Genomic DNA, 20,503 nt, shown 5'->3' on the forward strand with positions numbered 1-20,503 from the left:
GCAACTGCAGTAGCTATAGGCTTGATGTTTCTTAAACTGGAATGGCAAGCAACACTTTTTTCTTTACACTTAAAAAAGTAAGATCATACTGTACATCCTACTTTTCATGTCAACAGCATTTTTCCAGGGCATTCTAGTATTTATAATGACTGCATTGTATTCAGTCCTGCAGACAGATCATAATTTAACTGTTAAACATGTGGTTAGAGCCATTGAACTGCCTAGCTCCAGAGGGTATCCTCCATATCCAGTGCACAGCCTAACCACCACATGCAGTGGATCTGACTTAGGTTCTCTCCAGATTTCCACTGTAGCAGGTAGAACTGTGTTCAGTAACTGATAGAGAACTTCTGCACACATCCGTGGCTACTTCCTTTAAGAGAACTTATTTTTGACACAGATTCTAGGTTTAGTAGTACCCAATCCTCTAATGGATTATGTTCCAGGAGAGTTCTTATAAACCAGAATCTTGGAATTTGGAAAGTAATTTTCATTGGATTGATGTTCTGAGGGATGGTTCATCGAGCTTTCTCAGACTGGCCCACAGAAGCCACCCCTCATGTGGCTTATCTGTATTGCTGGTATTGCCATTCTGGTTTCTGGGAGCCCAAGACACTTAGGTGCTAGAGGGGCCTGAGGTGCTACAGAGCTCTGGACAAACTGATGCAGTGGGCGGCAAGTTCTGGTGCACTTATATTTCCTTTGCAATTTTTGCCTGAATCTCCTCAGAAATGCAGACCTCTCTTTCCCCTCTGTCAAATCAAAATTCCCTTTGCTCTCCTGCAAGGTTTTTACCTACATGCCTGGGGGAAAACAGTCTTAATTTTCTTTTTAACAGTCTAATTTTAAACTAATTCTTGTAAAAGTGTAAATAATTAGGCCCAAAATCTCAGTTCCAGGTATATTTGCATTTTAAAAGAAGTGCACATGGCTAAGGCCACGTTTTAGTCCAGGACTGCTAACATGTCTCAATTGGATGTTTATCTGCTTCCTGCTTTGTTTGCTGTAGCTATGAGCCACTGGCAGGCCATGTTTATTACTGTGTGCACCCCAAGGACATTGTTCCTTATGAACTTGTGTCATTCATTTGAAAATGTGTTGTTGGCTCTCTAGAACCAGACTTTCTTTTTAGAACAACTCTTCTCTAAAAAAAAAAAAAAAAAAGATAAACTTTTTTTTACAAACCCATTTATTTGACTATTTTGTAGTTCTGAAAGTGACAGCAGAGGCAGCTTCTGATAACTTCGAAGACAAAGATTTGTTGATTCTTGGTTGTCCTGAAATCCAGAATATTTTTCTTAAATATCTGTGCTTTGGAATATATTAATATATAGACTTTCTCCTGCAGATTGAGAGCTTTTGGGCCCAAAGTGAGAGAACCTGGCTCTTGCAGAACTAACAGCTATTTGCAGGAAACCATTTTGAGCTTTTTTCTCTCTCAGGGCAGGTGCACCTAAGGCAAGACTTCAGAATGTAGATAAAGCAGAAGACTGAAGGCCTATCTGAAACTATTGTATTGAGCCTAGAAATAGGATGAGAAAGTAGAAACAGGAAGCAAAAAGGAAAAAGAAGGACATTCAGGGTTCCTTCACTAGAAATGCCCAAAAGAGGGACATTTGCTTAAGCTTTAAGCTTGTTTTACTAGAACCAGGGGTGGTATTGAAACTGATTAGTGAATGCCCTCATGAAACTGTTGATAGTGAGTTTTCAAGTGTCTGGCCTATTTATGGCTGAAGAGAATACCTAATGTTAACATTAACTTTGTGATAAATGGTGTTCTGGTCACCAAAGATAAAAAGGTTACTTTATCCTTCTCTGCTCTAACTTTGCCTGCATACAGCCTCTATTTGCTACATATTTCAGAATATCACCTCTCTTAACCAGAAATACAGGTAAAATTCTTTTGGGCATATTGTGCATCTAAATAAAAGTGCCCATTATTGCCCATTCTGTTAAATCTAGTTCTTATCACTGTTTTGACAGCCACAATATAATAAAAATTCTTCAAGTAAAAAATTGATTTATTCCAAAAGGTGTTAATAAGAACTGAGAAGCTATGTAGGAGAGCAAGAAGGTGGATTCAGGCTGATGTGGCCTATGACTGAGTATTAACTAATTAGTCATTTTTAATAGTACTCTTTTTTCTGATTATTAAAAGAGTGCCTGTTAATTATGGAAAATGAAGAGAAGTACAAAAAAAGAAAGTGAAATCGCTTGTAATCTACCGTCAAGAAATAACCAATGTAGATCTCTCTAGTCTTTTTTTCCTTTGCAACAGGCCTCACAGTTGTCACAATACAGTATTTCTTTCCCAAGAGTTGATTACCAGTATGGATATAAATGAAACAATATTCTAATTGGTCTGATCCTCATATCACATGCCTGTCTTCTTTCAGTCTGCCATCAAGTCCATGATTCTACATTTGTTTTATAAATAATAATCCTATTAAGAGCTGTAAGAATCTAAATAGAGAAATGACACCATTACCTTAAAGCAGCACTTTCCAAATAAGAATCCTGCTTCAAGAGAAGATTCTACGGTCAAATAAATTTGGGGAAATCTATAAGCCCATCCTTGGAGAATCGTAATACATTTTAGCATGTTAAAAACTCAGAATGTTTTTGCTGTTTAAAAAAGAATCTGTTTAATATTGTTTAACCCAGTATTTTCAAATAAAAGAACCATCCCACACACACTACTGGGAGTTCCTGGACAGGCTGTTTTAAAGCAGTAAAGCTGACACTGGGTGGCCTGTTGTTGTTCTACTCCTCTTAGTCCATAAAAACAAGCCTTTTGCTACTGAATTGTTTTATTGCCTGTCATCATCACTGTCTCAAAGTTCTCAATTAATATGATTATCAAGTTGTGGCTGTACCTATAATATCCCATGGCAGGTAGGCCTATTCATTACAGTTGGGATTGAAACCTGAATGGATCTTTAAAAGAAAATAAGACTAGTTGCCTCATTAAAATTTATTACTTTTATTTCAAGCTTGAAGAAAAATATAAGAAACAATAAAATATCCATGTGCTCACCACCCAGCTTTCAGTTTCTCACATTTTGCTATAATTGCTTCAGACTTTAATATGCGGCAGGGGAGAGAGGATGTTCCTAAGAAATGAAACCCCTCAGATAGATTTGAAGACCGCAACCCTCGACTTAGACCTTGACTTTTCATGCTTTATATATTTTCAAGTGCAGAATTAGCTTAAGCAGCACCAATCAAAATAAAGAGCATCACCACAGTCACCCTAACCTCAGTCACCCACTGAGTGATTTTTTAAGGAGAGAACAAGGGAAATCTTTTGTTTGCTTGTAGTGCTATCGTTAACTTTTGAAGATTCACCAAGACCTCCGTTTTCAAGAAGCTGATCTTTCTCCTTGCTACCCCATTATCAATACACACTCTCCCCAGGGGTTGTTCAACTGTGCAGCCTTCCTTGGTCTTGGTGGCATTGTCCATTTTCAAATTTACTTCACCAGTTAGTTTGACTGATTTTGACATACTTTTAAAAAAGAGAGAGAATGAGATAATTCAGTAGAGTTTTAAAGGTACCTACTTCTACCCACTCTGGAAAGGAATTCTGTATTTTTGGCCTTCTGACAGTGAAATATATTGGTTGGTACTGTTGTGAGTGAGGTGGCGAAGTAGGTAGTCGAATACTCCTGGGATGGGGTAACCGAGGCTCTGTGTTTTGTATTGTGAGGACAATGTTACCGTGTGGCATTCTTCCTGTATCCTTGGAAGATGGACAGCAAAAGAGTTCTTGGGTCAGATTGTATCAAAAGAGGTCTTTCTAAAACCTGGTTCTCCTCCTGTAGCGTGGTAGAAGAGGAGACACGGCGGTCCCAGCAAGCAGCTCGGGATAAGCAGAGTCCCAGCCAGGCCAACGGCTGCAGTGACCACAGGCCCATCGACATCCTGGAGATGCTAAGCAGAGCCAAGGATGAGTATGAGAGGGTGAGACTCTGCATGCTGAGTGGGAGAACTAAAGGGAGGAGGAGACCTGCGGGGGGCTCGTGGGCTGGGGAAGTCACCTCCAGGGCCAGCGGGAATAAGTATTTCAAAAAGAAAACATGTCTTATAATTTTAAGCCTAAAAGATAAGGAAAGACATTTTCTTACCTCAGAAAATTTAGAATGCTCTTTTTCTATTCCTGTAAAATTACTGTGGGAGAAAATGATCTTGGACTGCAGGAGTTAGCCTGTAGCAGGTAGTTCTGGAAAGGTTTTACGCCTCTTCTTCCACCCTGCAGGCTCTGCTAGGTCTTAGGAATTTATGTAGTTTTTGAAAAGTACTCTGATAACTTGCACCCTGTAATACCAAAGCGTATAATTTATGGTCTGTAATTGGTGCTAGGTGCACAACCCTCATTAAGCATCATTTGGAATATTACCCAAATGAGAGGCTTTTCTAGAATGCTTTTTTTTTCTTTCTGTTTTGTATTTTAGTTTATTTATTTATTTAAGCCTCGCCACATGGTTTGTGGGATCTTAGTTCCCCGACAAGGACTGAACACAGGCCCTCAGCAGTGAAAGTGCAGAGTCCTAACCACTAGACCACCAGAATTCCCTGGGTTTTGTTTGTGTTTTTTTTAATATTTATTTATTTATTTGGCTGAGCCGGGTCTTAGTTGCGGCATGTGGAATCTAGTTCGCTGATCAGGGATCGAACCCCCGTGCATTGGGAGCACGGAGTCTTAGCCACTGGACCACCAGGGAAGTCCCTCTCTGTATTTTAGTTTAAAAGTTAATCAATAACATTTTCTCCCCAAAGTTGAATTAAATGGAAGTTGTGGTGCATTCATTAACTTATTCAATACATACTTATGAACTGTCCACTATGTGCCAAGCAGTGGGCAGTTCCTCAGTGGTCTTCAAACCTTGTGGCTTTGGAACTGTCCTGGCTTTTCTCCTGACATCGGCACTTCAAAGCCCCACGCTTCCTTGGAGTGAGGTGGAAGGTTTCCACTGCTGCACTTTGTTTCAGCAGAATTGTAATTGTCATCTTACTCTTTACTAACATTGGGTTAAGTTAAGCTTTTTTTGTTTAATCTTCATCTCACCAAAAGTTAAAGGAACAAGGTGTGAAAAACACTAAGACTGTAGCTCCCTTAACAGTTCTCTAACACTAGCCTCTACATTGTTAACAGGTGGTCCTTGAAAAGAGGTTCTAATTGGTCAAATGAGTTAAGAAAACATTGTTAGAATGGCTTCTCCTCCCCCATCTTCTTGGGGCGTTACAGTGCTCAAGACTTTGAGATGTCCCACAATAAACAAAACAGTAACCTCAAGTTCCAGATTGACTTGACTACAGGACCATTTTTCACATACTGCCCTTTAACATCTCAAGAATCTAGAGTTCGGGGAACAAACTTTGGAAGCAGTGCTCTAGAAGGTAGTTGCCTCTAATTAAAAACAGTCATATTCACCATAAACTACAACAAATCTTCTATGTTCAGACACCAAAGGTCCCACCTCCTGGGCAGAGAAATGTACTGAGAGCCCATGAGAAGTTTCAGTTTGTACCAAATTCCTCAGTGTCTCATAGAGAATTACGAAGAATTTGTGGATCTGTGAAAATTAATATAGGAAAAGCAGTCATCTCTATAATGAATTCCTTGATTCTTCGGAAACTAGATGAGATTAAATTCAAGAATCATTTGTAAACTTTTAGGTTACCATATATTACCATAAATTCCCTCTCATATCCTTAATGAGATATGGGTTATCTACATAGATGCCTTGTTCTGTTTTTATACAGACCTTTTGGTGTTCTGACAACAAGTAACAAATAAGTTCTGAGCTCTGTCACCTCTTCTCAGTGATGAGTAGATCAAGGTGCCACACAGGATAGGAAGTATAGGCACTGTACACTGGAGCAGACACTCCAGGAGATGGCTCGCCTTTCCCCTCAGGCTGAGAAGCGAGTAATCTCCAAAGGAAAGAAAGAACTAAAGCCTTGTTTTTCTACACAGAGCTGTAAAGGAACTCTAGGTCACATGAGCAGAATAAAAATCTGACACGGGGCTTCCCTGGTGGCGCAGTGGTTGAGAGTCTGCCTGCCGATGCAGGGGACACGGGTTCGTGACTCAGTCCGGGAAGATCCCACGTGCCACGGAGCGGCTGGGCCCATGAGCCGTGGCCGCTGAGCCTGCACGTCTGGAGCCTGTGCTCCGCAACGGGAGAGGCCACAGCAGTGAGAGGTCCGCGTACCGCAAAAAAAAAAAAAAAAAATCTGACACGATTTCTAGTTAATAAACATTGCAAAAGTAGAAAATATGGAAAGTGCAGTAATTACTGTTGTAAAGAAAATTCTTCCATGGTGTGGAATAAATGAAATTTCTGTGGTTGGATTAAGACTAAACCTTTGGGAATTTAGTTAAATCTGTGATATTTACTTCATAATATGTTCTTTCTATTTTTGAAAACAGTCCATAAATAGGTGGCGCGTCCTTAAACAAGAGTTTCGTTTCTTGTCTGCACTTGCCTATCATCTAATCAAATGGAGTTAGTATTAGCAGTGGCCCATGAATTCACATCTTAGTGTTTGGGTGGGCTCTTCTCTGGTGCCGTTGGTTCCAGATGGACCCTTTATCTTTAGGTAGAGACTTGGGAGATTGATAGTTTCAAGGGCAGGGGTACAAGCTAGGCCTCAGTGATGGAATTTAATCCCAATTCTAAATCTTCCCTGTCCAGTGTATATAATACAGTGAATGAAATTCCAGACTTTTTTTTTTTTTTTTTTTTTTTTGGCTGCGTCGGGTCTTAGTTGCGGCACACGGGCTCTTCTGCTTTGTTGTGGTGTGCAGGCTTTTCTCTAATTGTGACATGCAGGCTTAGTTGCCCCTTGGCATGTGGGATCCCAACCAGGGATCGAACTGGCGTCCCCTGCATTGCAAGATGGATTCTTAACCACTGGACCATCAGGGAAGTCTGGAAATTTCAGACTTTTGAGTGAGGAATTTATAATAGAGACTATTTGAAAATAAAAACACTTTATAATAAACATTTTCTCCCCAAGTCCTATAGTAGTTTGTTTTAACCAACTTCCTGGGTTTTTTTTATATTTATTCATTCATTCATTTATTTATTTATTCATTCATTTTGGCTGTGCCGGGTCCCATCTGCAGCACACAGGATCTTCGTTGCGGCATGTGGGATCTTTTTAGTTGCAGCACGTGGACTTCTTAGTTGCGGCATGCACGTGGGGTGGAATCCAATTCCCCAACCAGGGATCAAACCCAGGCCCCTTGCATTGGGAGTGCGGAGTCGTACCCACTGGACCACTAGGGAAGTCCCCCAACTTTCCTGTTTTTAATGTAAAGAAAGATAGCCGAAACACAGGCCTTGACTAAGGTTGGCCCATTCTGAGTCACATCTAGCCACAGGATGTAATCCTAGATTTTGGTAGGGATTTTTTTGTTCTTAAAAAAATAGGAACACTTATTTTTCTTATTATGTAAGCAGTGCATATTAATTATAGAAAACTTTATATTTTAAAATTATAATAAACGGGGAAAAAAATAATTCCACCACCTAGAAATAATTGCTACTAATACCTTGTTATTTACCCTTCTACAAATTTGTCTAAATATGTCCCAATGTGTGTGATAATATTTAAGTACACAGTTTTATTAACTAGTTTTAAAACTACTTTTTCATTAACTTTTTTGTAACCTATTTTTTTTCCAAAGAACAGTATCTTTTTGTGACAGTATTTATCTCACAGGGAGTCCCTGGGAGAGTTCATTTGGTAGAATGAAAAGCTTTTGAAAAAGCAAACTGTGATGTTAATAGTTGTATATTTTTATTTCTGTGCCTTATATAAACAATATCCTAGATTTTTCTAATTCTGTTTAAGAACTCAGAAGTATACCTTTGGTAGCTGTCTTGTTATTAATTAGCATTAATTTTCTCTTAAGATAAGTTACTTGAAATGGGATTGGTAAATCAAAGGATTTTGACATTTTTAAGGTTTTTACCGAATACTGTAAAATTATCTTCCCAAAAGTTTGTTTGTGGGACTTCCCTGGTGGTGCAGTGGTTAAGAATCCACCTGCCAATGCGGGGGACACGGGTTCGATCCCTAGTCCAGGAAGATCCCTCATGCCTCGGAGCAGCTAAGCCTGTGCACCGCAACTACTGAGCCTGCACTCTAGAGCCTGCAAGCCACAACTACTGAGCCCACATGCTGCAACTACTGAAGCCCACATGCCTAGGGCCTGTGCTGCACAACAACAGAAGCCACCTCAATGAGAAGCACGTGCACCGCAACAAAGAGTAGCCCCTGCTCAACAACAACTAGAGAAAGCACGTGCGCAGCAATGAAGACCCAACGCAGCCAAAAACAAAATTAAAAAAAAAAAAAATGTTTGTTTGTGATTGTCCATTTCCCCCAATTCTTATGAATACTGGTTACTATCATTAACAAACAAACCCAAAATAAACCCTCAAAAATAAATAAATAAACAGACAAACAAACCTTCCGAGAACAGCCCTGCATAAGTGTAATAAAATATTTGAAGTTCTGGAAACCTTTTAAAGTACAACCCCTCTTATAGCTTATGTTGAGTTAAGTAAGTATTGCAGACTCACATGTCCCAAAACCAGGTGGGCCACAGTGGCGCCCACAGTGAACCAGAGTGGAAGTAAAACCAACAGAGAGCCTGTCCCTGTGTCATCTGGTCAGTTGCAGCTCAGCTATAACCAGTCATTACCAAATGGGCTGGTGTGCCAAATTATTCAGCTTCTCTCTGAAAAATGACAAGCCAGGATTTTTATGTGAAAATTTCCAATTTTAAAGATGCTCCTGAACATTTGCACCTTCCATCTTAAGAACTTGTTGTGAGCAGTGTTTTCAGTTTATATTGGGTTGGCCCAAAAGTTCGTAACATTTTGTGGAAAAACTGGAACGAACTTTTGGGCCAACCCATTATATTTTCTCTAATACAATTCAGTTCCAAGGATTCCCCATAAGGTGTTGATACTGGTTGATGGTGGTGTTGCACAAAGAGGTATGTTAGAAGATAAGACAGTTCATAAGCTTTCACAGACTATTTCACCTCTGCTTAAATGCGTAACATTGAGTAAATGGTGTTCTGAAATAATACAAGGACTAAGTCATTTGAATAGAAAAAAATGCATATTATCCATTCATTTCACATTCAGTACCTACTCCTGCACTAGGCACATATCTTTATAATATGGTGTCAAGAAAGTTAATCTGTCTCTGAACTAAAGTTTGGAGCTTCTGTTTTTAAAAAGTCCGGTCCCTTGACTGTTCTAAACTGGTTTTGGTGTCTATTTTGACACAGATAATGCTCACTAGATGCTCGATTATATAGCCTAAATACATAAGTTTCTAAAAATTCCATGTCCATCTAGTGATCATTTTTTTAGGATTCTTTCTAAGAACAAAGATACAAGTTAACAGGAATTTTTAAACACTTTATTACAATGTTTTGTCATCTGTGATAGTGATGTTTAGAGACTTTTTTTTTTAATTAATTTATTTATTTTGGCTGTTCTGGGTCTTAGTTGCAGCATGCACGCTTCTTAGTTGCGGCATACATGCGGGATCTAGTTCCCTGACCAGGGATCGAACCAGGCCCCCTGCATTGGGAGTGCAGGGTCTTACCCACTGGACTACCAGGGAAGTCCCTAAAGACCTTTTTAATTTAATTTTTTAAATATATGATGGTATTAGAGTACTTGTACATTCATATGTCCAAAAAAATGAACCTCAACCTAAATGTAACACTTTATACAAAAATCAACTTAAAATGGGTCAGTAGATCTAAATGTAAAAAATAAAAGTACAAAAATTTAGAAGAAATGTATATTTACCATATGACCAAGAATTACCACTCCTAGGAATTTACTCTAGAAAATAAAGCTTTTGTCCACACAAAAACCTGTACATGAATGTTTGTAGAAGCTGTATTCATAGTCACCAAAAACTGGAAGCAACACAAATGTCCTCCTATAGGTAAATGATTAAAAAACTTTAAGATCGTTACAGAAAAAACCCAAACGAACTTTTTGGCCAGCCCAATACATACAACAGCTTGGATGAATCTCAAAGGCATTATTCTAAGTTAAAGAAGCCAGCATTCCATTTATATGACATTCTCGAAAAGACAGAATTAGTGCCAGAGAACAGATCACTGGTTGCCAGGAGTGGAGGGAGGGCATGACTGCATTGGGATAGCACGAGGGAGTTTTGGGGGGGTGATCAATATGTTTTATATCCTGATTGTGGCGATAGGTACACAGATAGAACTGTGCACTCCAAAAGTTAATTTCACTGTATATTAACTTAAAAAATAAAATGGAAAAGAGTACATGATAAAGTAATGCTATTTGGTTTTCCTTAAAGGGGTTATAAAAATAGCAGTTGTTACTAACACTATTGTCTAAAATCAGGTGCTCGGCTTTCTAGAAATTTTATTGTACAGGTTAATTTACATGTAGGTCCAGAGCAAACATTTGGGGGGATTTTATGCTTGACTTTTAAAATAATATTTCTAGTAACCTTGAATGCTGTTTTGTGAGCCAAAGAATAGCAAGCTTTTCACCTGATATACTTTTCCTTCTAATTTAAGAATCAGATGGGCAATTCAAATATCTCCAGCCCTGGGTTACAGCCAAGTACTCAGATCTCCAATCTGGGAAGCACCGAGACTCTAGAAGAGACGCCATCCGGGTCCCAAGATAAGGTTTGTACAGCTAAAGCCCTAACTTCACCTAAGGTAACCTAACAGAGTCAACATTTTGTAAGGATTTTAATGCAGTACAAGTTTGATTTGTTGTTCATCTGTCAAAGTATGTATGTACAAGCGGCAATGTAATGTCATCCTCTCATGTCGTATCCCCTGGTCCATGTAAAACTATCTTGCATCTGGATTTTGCCATAGCCTCTTGTCTGGTTTCCCAGCATTTGCCCTTGCCACTCCCTCCCCTATTCTTAACCCAGCAGCCAAAGTAATCCTGGTATAACATAAGTTAGATCATGGCCTTCCTCCAGTGGTATCTCATCTCACTCAAATAAAAGCCAGGGTCATGGCAGTGGCTTACAAGGCCTTACCTTATCTGGCCCCCCTAACCCTGGCCTCATCCTCTACCTTTCTGCCTTTCTCCCAGCCTCATTGGCTTTCCTGCCTTTCCACAAATGTGCCACACATGCCCCTGCCTCAGCACAGGCCTTTAAACTTACAGTTCCTTTGGCCTGGAAGACTTCCCTCCTAGAAGTAGCTTGCTTCCTTTCTTCCTTCAGATCTCTAGTGTCTTCCATAAAGGTGAGAGCCTCTCTCACCACCCTATTTTATTTATTTGTTTTTTTAATAAATTTATTCATTTATTATTATTTTTTTTTTTGGCTGTGTTGGGTCTTTGTTGCTGCACGTGGGCTTTCCCTAGTTGTGATGAGCGGGGGCTACTCTTCATTGCGGTGCACGGGCTTCTCCTTGCGGTGGCTCCTCTTGTTGCAGAGCACGGGCTCTAGGCACATGGGCTTCAGTAGTTGTTGCGAATGGGCTTAGTTGCTCCATGGCATGTGGGATCTTCCCAGACCAGGGATCAAACCCGTGTCCCCTGCATTGGCAGGAGGATTCTTAACCACTGCGCCACCAGGGAAGTCCCTCACCACCCTTTTTTTTGGCTGCGTTGGGTCTTTGTTGCTGCGCGCGGGCTCTCTCTAGTTGCAGCGAGCAGGGCTAGTCTTTGTTGTGGTGCACGGGCTTCTCATTGCGGTGGCTTCTCTTGTTGCAGGGCATGGGCTCTAGGCGCACAAGCTTCAGTAGTTGTGGCACACGGGCTTTGTTGCTCCATGGCATGTGGGATCTTCCCTGACCAGGGATCAAACCTCGGCCCCCTGCATTGGGAGCAGAGTCTTAACCACTGGACCACCAGGGAAGTCCCAGAAAACCATAGTTTTTTAATTAAACTTTTTATTTTGAGATAATTATAGATTAATATGCAGTTGTAAGAAATAATACAGAAAGATCCATGTCCCCTTTACCCATTTACTCCATTGTAACAGGTTGTAAAATACAGTACAATATCACAACCAGAATATTGATACAATATACCCATCTTGTTCACATTTCCTCAGTTTTATTCATATTCATTTGTGTGTATGTGCATGTGTTTATTGAGTTCTATGCAATTTTATCTCATGTAGAGCTTTGTGTGTCTTCCACCACAGTCAAGATACAGAAGACTTCCATCACCACAAGAATCCTCTGTGTTGCCCTTTTGTTATCGCACTAACTTACATGTCACACCCTCCCAGCCTTCTTCTGGCATCCCTAACCCCTGGCAGTGACTAATCTGTCTCCAGGTCTGTAATGTTGTCATTTCAAGAATTTTCTATAAATGTAATCATATAATATATAACCTTTGGGGATTATGTTTCTTCACTCAGCATAACTCCTGGAGATTCATTGAAATTGTTATGTATATCAATAGTTCCCTGTCATTGCTGAGTGGAATTAACATTTTTAACCATTAACCTGTTAAAGGACATCTGAGTTGTTTTCAGTTTGGGACTATTATGAATAAAGTTTCCATGAACATTTGTATATAGGTTTTTGTACATAAATTCCCTTTACTCTGGGATAAATGCCCAAGAGTGCAAATGTTGGGTAATTTGGTAATTGCATGTTTTAGTTGAATAGGAAACTGCCCTGCCATACTGTTTTCCAGAGAGGCTGTACCATTTTACATTCCCGTCAGCGATGTGTCTATAAAGTTTTTAGGTATGTAGATGGTAATTAATTTAAACCACATTTTGTATACCACATTCCTTTGCTCCATTTTTACTGTATTTGGACTTAGGATCCTAAAGGTCAAACATATATTAGAAGCAATGCTGTGTTTTTAAAAAATCAAAGAAAAAAGCAGTGCTATATAAAACTTAATTTTTAAAAAATATATGTTAAGAGAGGCAGCAAGGGAAGGAGCAGATTCCTTCTGGTCTGGTTTATCAGCCAGTGGGCCAGTCACTTCCCCTTTCCTTCTGAATCATGGGATTAAGGATTCTTGCAGTGCCTAACTCACAGACTTACTGTGAGATCCAAATGAAGAAATGGACCCCCAGAAACTCCATTTTATAGCCAAAGTGACAGCATTTTGTAAAATATTGAGATCTGGATATTGTCAGAGCCATGTCTACAATTAGCTAAAATCCATAATCGGCCCTGCATGCAGATTGTATGTTGGTTTAGTAACACTGCCATCTAGTGCTGAGGAGCAAGTAATGCTGTCAAGCCTTACTAGTATTAAATTTTATTTCAGTTTCATAATTTACTTATTAAAATTCCCTTGGGACTATTTCTCTAGTTTGTTTTGTATTGTTTTTTTGGTTCCTGTGGTTAACAATAATCGTATCTTCTAGTGTGCCCAGGGCACTATCAGGTAGGAAATCTGACACGGACACAATAAATCCAAACAGAAATATGAAGTTCTCTAAACAGCAAGAGCTATGGGGTGAGGAAGGAACAATGGAAAACCTGATACAGTTTTGTTGTTGTTTTGTTTCTTGGGGGTTTTTTAATATTTATTTATTTATTTGGCTGTGCCGGGTCTTCATTGTGGCACGCGGGATCTTCACTGCAGCATGCAGGATCTTCGTTGCAGCCCGTGTGATCATTTAGTTGTGGCAAGCGAGATGTTTAGTTGCGGCATGTAGCATCTAGTTCCCTGACCAGGGATCGAACCCGGGCACCCTGCATAGGGAGCTCAGAGTCTTAGCCACTGGACCACCAGGGAAGTCCCCTGATACAGTTTATTAGAATTTTTTTTGAGTACCATACATGGTGTCACTCATTGAATTCCATTTCCCAGGGGCATGGTCAGACTAAAACTTGATTTAAGTGAGGCATTACAGAACTCAGAATCCAGTCTTTAAAGATGAGTAAAGAATAAAATTTCACCTTTTCTATGGATGATGGAAGATGAATCCATGAATAAATAAGCCCAGCTACTAGAGGAATGCAGCCAGTTTTTCTTGTCAGAGGCAGAGAAGTGTAGAGAGGGTCCTGTCCAACTCAGAGACTATAAAGCTTTGGGGAGTTTGTGTGGAGACGCATGCTCTGCCTACTCAGCCTCTTGCGACTGATTCAGCCAGTTACATATTTCCAAAAGTTGGTACCTTTTGACTTGTATCCACCTCTTAGATATTCAGGTCTTAGCTGCACCTCTGTTCCCCAGAGGATCATATCACCATTCAGTTGAGTAGGTAATCTATCATCTGCTTGATGGACATCTCAGGATGGTGGCATAATGGTTAAGAATATGGACTGTCTTGTTAGAACTAGGTTGGAGTCTGGTTCTGTTGTTGTAACTTGGTCATCATCTATAAAATGGCAATAATAATAGTACACTGCCCTCACCGATTAATAGAGTAATGCGTGTAAAGTGTGTAGCACAGGGCCTCATGTGTAATGAGCGTTCTGTCTATGATAACTCTTATTGCTCTCGTAACCTCATTTATTCTGCCTCATGTGAGATACCTCTGAAACCCTAAAGCTTTACCACACACCCTATACCAGAGAAAGTCTGAGAATCTGTCTCTGGCCTGGCAGAAGCTGCAGGGAGGCAGCATGGAGAAATTGGAAACTTTCTGCTGCTTTTGCCGTCAGAGTTCAGCATTCTACCATATGGTTTCATTATTTATTTACTTATTTATATTTATTTAGGCTGTGCCAGGTCTTAATTGCGGCATGAAGGATCTTCATTGAGGCATGCGGGATCTTTTAGTTGCAGCATGCAGACTCCTTAGTTGCGGCATTCGAACTCTTAGTTGCAGCATGCATGCAGGATTTAGTTCCCCGACCAGGGATCAGACCCGGGCACTCTGCATTGGGAGTGTAGAGTCTTACCCACTGGACCACCGGGGAAGTCCCATTTTTTAATATGAAGTAGATTTCATACCATTAGAAATACCAGTTTGGGGGACTTCCCTGGTGGTCCAGTGGTAAAGAATCCACTTTCCAATGCAGGGGACTCAGGTTCGATCCCTGGTCAGGGAACTAAGATTCCAACTAAGATCTGTGGGGCTACCAAGCTCTCGTGCCTCAACGCTAGAGCCCGCCCTTGCGCCACAACTACAGAGCCCACAAGCTCTGCAGCCTGCACACCACAACTAGAGGGAAGCCCACGTGCTGCAACGAAAGATCCCGCATGCCTCAACAAAGATCCTGTGTGCAGCAACTAAGACCTAACGCAGCCAAAAGAAAGAAAGAAAGAAAATAAATAAATATATTTTTTTTTTTAAATGGAGGATTTAGAGAGACTTTAAAAAAAAATACCAGTTTTTTTCAACAGTCTTAGATGTATATATTAATTCAGTAAATATTTATTAAATTTATACTTCAAAGTAAGCCCTGTTTTTCTATACTGAAATAAACATTATCATCAAGCCCCATAAGACATTCACCATTCTAATCATCTTGGAAGGTGATTTTTTTTTTAATATTTATTTATTTATTTGACTCTGTCGGGTCTTAGCTGTGGCATGCGGCATCTTTCCTTGCGGCGCGCAGACTCAGTTGCAGCCCGTGGGCTAAGTTGCCCTGCAGCATGTGGGATCTTATTTCCCTGACCAGGGATCAAACCCATGTCTTCTGCATCAGAAGGCAGGTTCTTAACCACTGGACCACCAGGAAAGTCCCTAGAGATACCAGTTTTTAAGTGTAAGTGTAGAAACATTTCACATGTAAATGTGGGTAATGTTAGTTGTTCAAAAGTTGATTTGTGTTCCACTAGATAGGTAAAAATTGCTACCTGGATCGTGTCATTTATGAAGCCTAAGGTGTATTTCATGGTGAGGCGTCTCCATGTCCTATTGTTTGATTGCTCCTTTTATTATAACATAAAATAGTATTCTTCCCTGGAAAAGACTCTTAAGTTTCTGCAAGATAGTCCCAATGTGGTCTGTGTTTTTTAAAGTAGGTATGTCTAAATGTTGGTTTGCGCGTGTTATATATATATATATATATATATATATATATATATATATATATATACACACACACACATATATAAAAGAATATGGTGGTTAAGATCTACGTAATTGGGAATTCCCTGGCAGTCCAGTGGTTAGGACTCCGTGCTTCCACTGCAGGGGGCACAGGTTCAATCCCTGGTTGGGGTACTAAGATCCTGCATGCCGTGTGGCATGGCAAAAAAAAAACTACATAATTTGCATTAATGAATAAGAATTAGTGTAGTTTTCCAGCACTTCTTTTGCCAAGCAGTCTTCACCATTTTGTTCTAAACATGATGTGTGAAAAAGGAATTAACACAACTCAAAAATGGGCAAAGGGGTGACTTCCCTGGCAGTCCAGTGGTTAAGACTCCGAGCTTCCACTGCAGTGGGCATGGGTTCAGTCCCTGGTCTGGTAACTAAGATCCTGCATGCTGCATGATGCAGCCAAAAAATAGTAAATAAATAAATAAATTTTTTAAATGGGCAAAGGGCTGAATAGAAACTTCTCCAAATAACATACACAAAAGGCCAAGTGTTATGGTAATGTAAAATGGTACAGCAGCCCTGGAGAACAGTTTGGCGGTTCCTCAAAAAGTTAAAATGTGGAATTGCCATATGATGCAGCAGTTCTGTTCCTGGATATGTACCTGAGAGAATTGAAAACAAGGACTAAAACAGACACTTTTACACTAATGTTCTATGAAGCATTATTCATAACAGCCAAGAGGTGGAAACAAATTGTCGATCATCAGATGAATGGATAAACGAAATGTGGTATATACATACAATGGAGTGTTATTCAGCCTTTAAAAGGAATGATATTCTGGGAATACCCTGGTGGTCCAGTGGTTAGGATTCTGCGCTTCCAGTGCAGAGGGCACAGGTTTGATCCCTGGTTGGGGAACTAAGATCCCGCAAGCCACGAGGCGCAGCCAAAAAAATAATAATAAAAATAAAAAGGAATGAAATTCTGATACCTGCTACAACATGGATGAACCTTGAAGACATGCTAGGTGAAATTAAGTCAGTCACAAAATGACAAATATTGTATGATTACACTTAAACAAGGTAGGTAGAGTAGGCAAATTTATAGATACAGAAAGTAGAATAGAGATTACCGGGGTCTGTGGGTGGGGCATTGGGGGTGACCGGGAGAGAAGATAGGGAGTTGTTTAATAGGTACAGAGTTTCTATTAGGGTTGATGAAAAACTTGTGTAAATCGACAGTATTGTGAATATTCTGAATGCCACTGAATTTTACACTTAGGTATAAATATGGTTAAATATGGTTAAATTGGTAACTTTTGTTATGTATATTTTACCATAACTTTTAGAAATGGGAAGGGGGAAGGAATTGTCTCTCTGCTCATCAGCAGACATTTATGATGCCAGGGATCCAAAAGTGAGTAGATCACAGTGTTCAGCCTGGGGTTGGAACCTATGCATTCTACTACAGTTATGTGGTCTGGACAGAGAGAAAGAGACATCTGTCCCATATCAGAATTCATTGTCTATTTCGGATTACTTTGAATGGATTTGAAACATTACCAGTGAATTCTGAACAAACAGCTGTGTCTTTAATGACTCCTTGCCTCAGGGAACAATGGGGTGATTTATAATAGCACAGCCTCCATATCCCATCAAGTGGTTTTGTTGTTATTATTTTGCATTATAGGGGATGATATTCTAAAAGGATTTAATAGATTTTTAATATCCCCACATATTATTTGATATTCTTTAAAACATATCCACACACAGATTTATCATAATTGCTGTTAAGAGTATATGTGGGGCAATGTGCTCACCAGTCCCGCAGATCTGTCTCTTGCTTCAGCAGTGTTTGGACGGAAGAGACCCAGGGACACCTCTTGCTCCAGCCTCCGACCACCCTCCAACCTTTTTTCCAGTCGCAACCTTCAGAATCAGCCACTCAGCTATCCTTGGCCACCAGGACCAGCTAACACCATTTTTTGAGCATAACTCCTTATTACCGATCAACCCTGAGCTCCCAGATTCGTCAGAATTATTCCACCAAGGTGGAGGCTGCCATCAGCTGCCTGGTCAGCATGCATCTGCGGGCCTCCTACACCTACCTCCTCTCCGGGCTTCTATTTCAACCACGACAACGTGGCTCTGGAGGACATGGGCCACTTTTTCTGTGAATTGGTGGGGAAGAAGTGCAAGGGCGCCCAGCATCTCTTGAAAATGCAAAACCAGTGTGGCAGCCGTGCCCTCTTCGAGGGCATGCAGAAGCCATCTCAAGATTAGTGGGGTACAAACCCAGGACACTTTGGAAGCTGCCATTCTCATGGAGAAGAACCTGAACGAGGCCTTTTGGATCTGCATGCCCTGGGTTCTGCCCACCCAGACCCCCACCTCTGTGACTTCCTGGAGAGCCACTTCCTAGATAAGGAGGTGAAACTCATGAAGAAGATGAGTCACCGCCTGACCAACCTCCGCGAGCTCTTTGGTCCCCAGGCTGGGCTGGGCGAGTATCTCTTCGAAAGGCTCACCCTCAAGCATGATTAAGAGCCTCCAGAGCCCAGTGGCCTTTGAGGAGCCCCTCTGGTGTCAGGGCTTCTGCCTGAAGCCCCTCTCTGCAGCCACTAGGCAGCTTTTAACCACCCTGGACCCCCTCTCCCAAGCCTTGGACCAAATGGAAACAATAAAGCTTTTTGCAGCAAAAAAAAAAAAAAAGACTGTATCTGGGTTCATATAATGATGATAATAGCCAACTCCCAATTATTGAATGCTTGTTGGGCACCAGACATTATATCGAGAACTTAATTTTTACAACAGCTCTGTGAGGCAATTAGCCACAGTTGCCCTCAGTTTTCAAATGAGCGCACTACATAGAAATGCTGTAATTTTACGAGTTAACAGCTGGGACTTGAACCTAGGTACTTGTTATTTCAGACCCTAAGCTCTGCAGTTTTCCAGAAGTAAAAATGTAAGGATATTAAACCATATAAAGTCTTTTGCAGTTCTTCACATCCACAGTTTATGATGAGGTGTTAGTGCTGCCTAGTATTTAGAGTGAGACTGAATCTGGAAAATCCCTTGAAGTGCTAGAAAGTGTTGTGACAAGACAGTCTTACTAGTCTCACTACAGCATTGTTAGCGGGGGCCTGAATGTGCCATGTGAGAGTTCCTTCACCTAAACAAAGCCTCTCGTCACATTAACTTGCCAAGATACATTATGTTAGCTTTAATATTAATAGAATTCTCTTCATTGACTATTTTCTAAGATATAATGAATGATTTGGTACGAAGTTGTAATTTTTTACAACTGGAGGAGGCTTCTGCCTCTTCCTCCACAACAGCTATTCCGCACCACCTACGCTCTCCCGGCCACCTCTCTCTCACCCAGCAGGTGCTTCTGCCCTCACACCAGGGAGAAAGTGCACAGCGGCGCCCCTGAAACTTTTTCTGTCCCTCGTGTGTAAGCTCCCCTGCATCCTCAGTCCTCCCTTCCCTGTTGTCTCTCAACAGAGGGGATCCCTAATCCCCTTCCCTTAAGAGCCTGCTGCCCAGAAGCTCCCTCTCTCTTCTTCTCCCCACCCTTCACAGCCCAATGCCCCTGGCACCTGGTTAACACCATTAATTATTTGTCAAATGGACGCAGCAAACATTGGGGGAAAACTGAGCTTGTTTTCCTGTAGAAATGGGATCATACCATAGTGTTATCATCATTGTATTTCAGATGCAGTGTACTTTAAGGCCTTTATAGACTTTCTGGGGCCCTGAAAATCATGTGTTTTCAGTGAATTTTTTTTCATGTAAACATATATGTAAACAACTAAGAAGTCCATACACTTTAGGGATAAAACCATAAGTTGAGGCTGCTTGTGTTCTTAGAGTACTTTGTCTCCCATGAGAATGTAAGCTCTGTCAGGGTAGGACTCTTTTTCATTACTTCCTGGTATGTCCTTTGGGCCCAGGTCAGAGCAGAACCTGCCACCCCGTGCATACTCAGCAAATGAAGGTTAAATGAATTCAGCAATACTCCTTGAAGGGAAGGGGCAGGAAAGCTCCCAAGTGGGAGGCACGAATATTTCTCCTTTGAGTCGTTGCAGTGGCGTCAATAAACCAGATCACTAAACTATATGTAAATGTAACGTGTTCAGGCTTAAATGCTTCGCTTTTTCTTAAGGATTCTGTGATTCGGGAGTAGGAAGGAGGAATGGCTAGCTATTTAAAAAATGGTTAAATTGCAGGGGCAAGATCACGGTAGGGGATTAAGAGGTACAAACTACTATGTATAAAATAAATAAGCTATAAGGATATATTGTACAGCACAGAGGACATAACCAATATTTTATAATAACTTTAAATGAAGTACGATCTATAAAAATATTGAATCACTATGTTGTACACCTGTAATTAATATAATGTTGTATCAGCTATACTTTAATTTTCTTTAATAGTTAATTTTATTTTCTGGTATTTGAGGCCTAGTCCTCAAGGTGCAGTGCCTACCTTTTAGTCAAAAGTCATGAAAATAAAG

The 20,503-nt window shown here is 40.5% G+C and overlaps 1 protein-coding gene across 2 annotated transcripts in view; it reads left to right on the plus strand.

Annotated features, from left to right (window-relative positions):
- DCP1A (decapping mRNA 1A) overlaps window positions 1-20,503 on the plus strand; it is a 61,373-nt gene that overhangs the window by 31,242 nt on the left and 9,628 nt on the right. The window contains exons 5-6 of one of the 2 annotated variants that reach the window (XM_065884858.1): window positions 3,825-3,963; window positions 10,610-10,723. In XM_065884858.1, the coding sequence (XP_065740930.1) occupies window positions 3,825-3,963; window positions 10,610-10,723 (253 nt within the window). The remainder of the gene's footprint in view (window positions 1-3,824; window positions 3,964-10,609; window positions 10,724-20,503) is intronic. The other variant, XM_065884859.1, reaches the window with a different exon arrangement.

The sequence above is a fragment of the Phocoena phocoena genome, chromosome 10 (assembly GCF_963924675.1).
Source record: "Phocoena phocoena chromosome 10, mPhoPho1.1, whole genome shotgun sequence".
NCBI classification, from domain to species: domain Eukaryota; kingdom Metazoa; phylum Chordata; class Mammalia; order Artiodactyla; family Phocoenidae; genus Phocoena; species Phocoena phocoena.